Source organism: Halyomorpha halys, unplaced genomic scaffold, assembly GCF_000696795.3.
Source record: "Halyomorpha halys isolate HHAL.00 unplaced genomic scaffold, Hhal_1.1 Scaffold1850.1, whole genome shotgun sequence".
NCBI classification, from domain to species: Eukaryota; Metazoa; Arthropoda; class Insecta; order Hemiptera; family Pentatomidae; genus Halyomorpha; species Halyomorpha halys.
In genome coordinates, this window is record NW_027114305.1 from 139007 (window position 1) to 142474 (window position 3468).

General features: G+C 27.6%; 1 protein-coding gene across 1 annotated transcript in view; it reads left to right on the plus strand.

The window, feature by feature from the left end:
* Nucleotides 1–1123: 1123 nt before the first annotated feature.
* LOC106690743 (protein starmaker) overlaps nt 1124–3468 on the plus strand; it is a gene marked incomplete at its 3' end in the record, with an annotated part of 3796 nt that continues 1451 nt past the window's right edge. The window contains 1 exon segment of the mRNA XM_014436272.2: nt 1124–1268. Coding sequence (XP_014291758.1) covers nt 1233–1268 — 36 coding nt within the window.

Consider the following 3468-nt stretch of genomic DNA (forward strand, 5'->3'; position numbering starts at 1 on the left):
CGAAGCACTTCCCTTCGCAAAGACATTACAAAGGTGACAGTGCTCTGTTTTCATTGGAGGGGCAACTTCTCTGAATAGTGGGTTGTAACAGACCCTAAGTCGATCAAAGAACTTTGTGTTCCTATGAACCCCGGTACAGAGGGGATCTTATTACGTCTAGCACTGTTCCTAGTTCTCTGGAGTGAAGTTCCTTTTACTATTCGCCAAAGAAGGGAATTATGGAAACTCTACAGCTGTTTCAGAGTAGTCTTAAGAGGTATCGGAGGAGCGATGATGGCCTTGTATTTCTTCAGCTAGAGGCGAAGAGAGATCTGCCGAGAGGTGAACAAGTGCTAGAGTCTAAAGGACTCTACCAGGCCAACTTGAGTCTCTTCCCTATGAGACTTGAGAAGGTGAAATGTCTATCCAATATCACACCAAGGAAGAGGAAGTATTAAAAATTCTTCTGTTTTCGCTATTCACAAACCACTGGAGACCTTTCTTGCCCTTCTAAAAGGACATGACAGTTGCACCAGTCAGCAAAGACCGCTACCATTGCTACTGGATACTTGATCAGTATCAGTGCCGTGAACACGACAAACAGTATCAGTCAATATACTACAGTGTTATGAGGTAACTAGCAACGTTCAAACTCCAGGTTTTATTCCGATCCAAGGAAGGGATAACACACAAAACCCTGCGAGCCGTAACAGTGTTTCATAACATTCTTGTCGTTTCACACTGATTAACTAAAATTAATCCTAACTATAATTAATATGACCTATAAACTCTCAATCAAACTAAATTATAATTTCATCAATAAGTTTATAATGAATTTTAAAACTTTTTGTCTGCAATGAAATCAATCTATCCAGATAGAAATTATTTTAAAGTCCATAATTTCTGAACACGGTCTTGAGTGCATTAGATACAGCATTTATCGCTAATTTACATAACAAGACATTGAACCAAGTATACGAATGATCACGGATCGTTTCACAGAAAAGATATGGTGAAAAAAAAATTTTTAATTGTTATGAAATTTCGACACCAAATATTTTCAATATTACGAGTTATTTTCCTGATGACACATAGTTCCATAGATGTAATTACACGAATTGATAAGATAATTCTAGAAATCCCACGTGGTGAAAAAAAGAAAAAATAACAAATATATATATATACGCAATTAACTGGCAAAGATAAGGCAACTGGACAGTGGCCAGACTGCAGTAGTGAGATAGCTCGTCAACATGATAGTCAATATTGGCTTTGGAGTTTTTCTTATTGTGAGTTTTATTTTTCATTTAAAGTTTGATATTCATCTATTATATTTAAAACAATAATTCTCCACCAACTAAAATACTTTAACATGGATTAATGCAGATTTTTTTTTTATAAATATTTTTCATTAGCAGAAATTCAAACCACATACATGTAAAATAGATTTGAAGTATATTTGAAGGCGAAATGTAAATTGATTAACACAATAAACAAAATATACCAATAAAAATATTGTATATAATATATATTAAATAGATAATAAATAATATTAAAAATTACCAACATTAAAACATCATTACAAAAATAACATCAAAAATTCAATTTGTCTTTTTTTTATTTTCAATTAATTAAGTAACATTTTTCCGTATTACATAATTCTTTATAATTCAACTATATTAACAGTCAATTTAAAATTTTTTATTGTTATTAATATTTTTTATTTATTATGTTATTTTGATACATTTTTTTAAAGGACCTATTGGTATTTATAAAATTTCCAATATTTGGTATTTATAAAATTATACTCAAGCAAATAATAAAATTTAGTATACATTTTATTATATGCATATTATCACCCTTTTATGGCTTATAAACGTTCGTTAAGTTATGATACTTATTCTGTTTTAAATTATTTATTATTATTAGTACTAATTTAGTGGTAAATTTTAAAATTTTCAACTTACATTATATAAATCAGAAGTTTAATTTTTTTTTATATGTGTTAAATTTGTCATTTCATAAATATTTTTTATCATCAATTTAAAAACCTCCTTTTTAAATTACAAAAATATGTATTTTATATTAATTTTTAAATATAATCAGTTTTAATTTTATGTTTCAAGTCAACTAAAATTTAAAAGAAATTCTAAAAAAAAAATAATAAAATTTTATTTAAATTAAATAAATTTTTACAACAATTGTAATTATATACTATCAAACATCTATTAAACAAAATATATGTTCCTAATAATTTCAACCAATTTCTACTTATTATTTAAAATAATTTTATTTATCAATATAATTAATTTTTTCGTTTAAATTACATAGGTTGAAGTATTTACTTGTAATTTTTTTACTATAAGTCTGTAAATTACTTAATCTATTAGTGAATTGCTTATTTATATAAATAAAAGTAGCAGGCTATGAAAAAATATTGTTTTTACAAATAAACAATTAATATACTAAAATTATTATTTTTTTCAAATTCTTCAATGTCTGCATATAATCCATTTAATTTTAATTTTTTAACGCTTGCTCTAATTAACTCCATTATTGTTTTATGATTAATATTTTTTTAATGTTTATTTATTTCGCTCAATGAAGAAAAAAAAATGATGCGATTAAAATAAGTTAATAAATGGAACATGGTCTGGGTGTCAACGTTTCACCCTATGTTGCTGGGCTTCGTCAGGGCTGTTTTGACAGAAGCCAAAGTCAGACTTACTCAGATACACAGAAGTCACTCTGACGTTGACTTCTGTCAAAAAAACCCTGACGAAGCCCCGCAATGTGGGGCGAAACGTTGGCTCAATTAAAATAGTTATTAATATTTAAGTAATATTTGACCGCACCCTGACCATATTTCATTTATTATTACCCACGGTCAATCAGTGATCTTCCAAAATAAGTTAATATATAATTTTTTTCTCTGGTATATGAATTTTTGTTTTTATTTTTAACTCAAAAATGGAGTTTGGTATAGGCGAGGAGAGTTGAAGGATCAATGAGGTATCAAATGCTTTAATATTTTCAGTCCAAGGAAACTTTTAGTTTCATAATTTTCAAAAGGCAATAACTCTTTATGAGCTCTAGTGGTTTCAAACCAAGCGGAAGTTTTACTTTTTAATTAATGTTACAATCTCGATTCGTCCTACCTGTGGCCAAGTTTTATTTTTTTTTTTTTTCATAAACAATAATTAAAATCTAAAGCGTTCCCTTTATCGTTTATTATTCAATGGAGCAAATTATGATTTAAAAAACCTATGAAGCTTGGTAGAAAAAATATTTGAAAATTTAAGTAAGGCCTCATGGAGAATTAAATTTGTTTGTGATTTTACTCTATTTATATTAAAACAACATTAAAAAAGTGTTTACTAATTTTTATCATGCAGTAAATAGCTTTAAACTTATTGAGTTTTTCAACCAACACTTTGTCATTAATTTTTATTATTTAAAATTCAGTAACATGATCTCTTGATTATATAT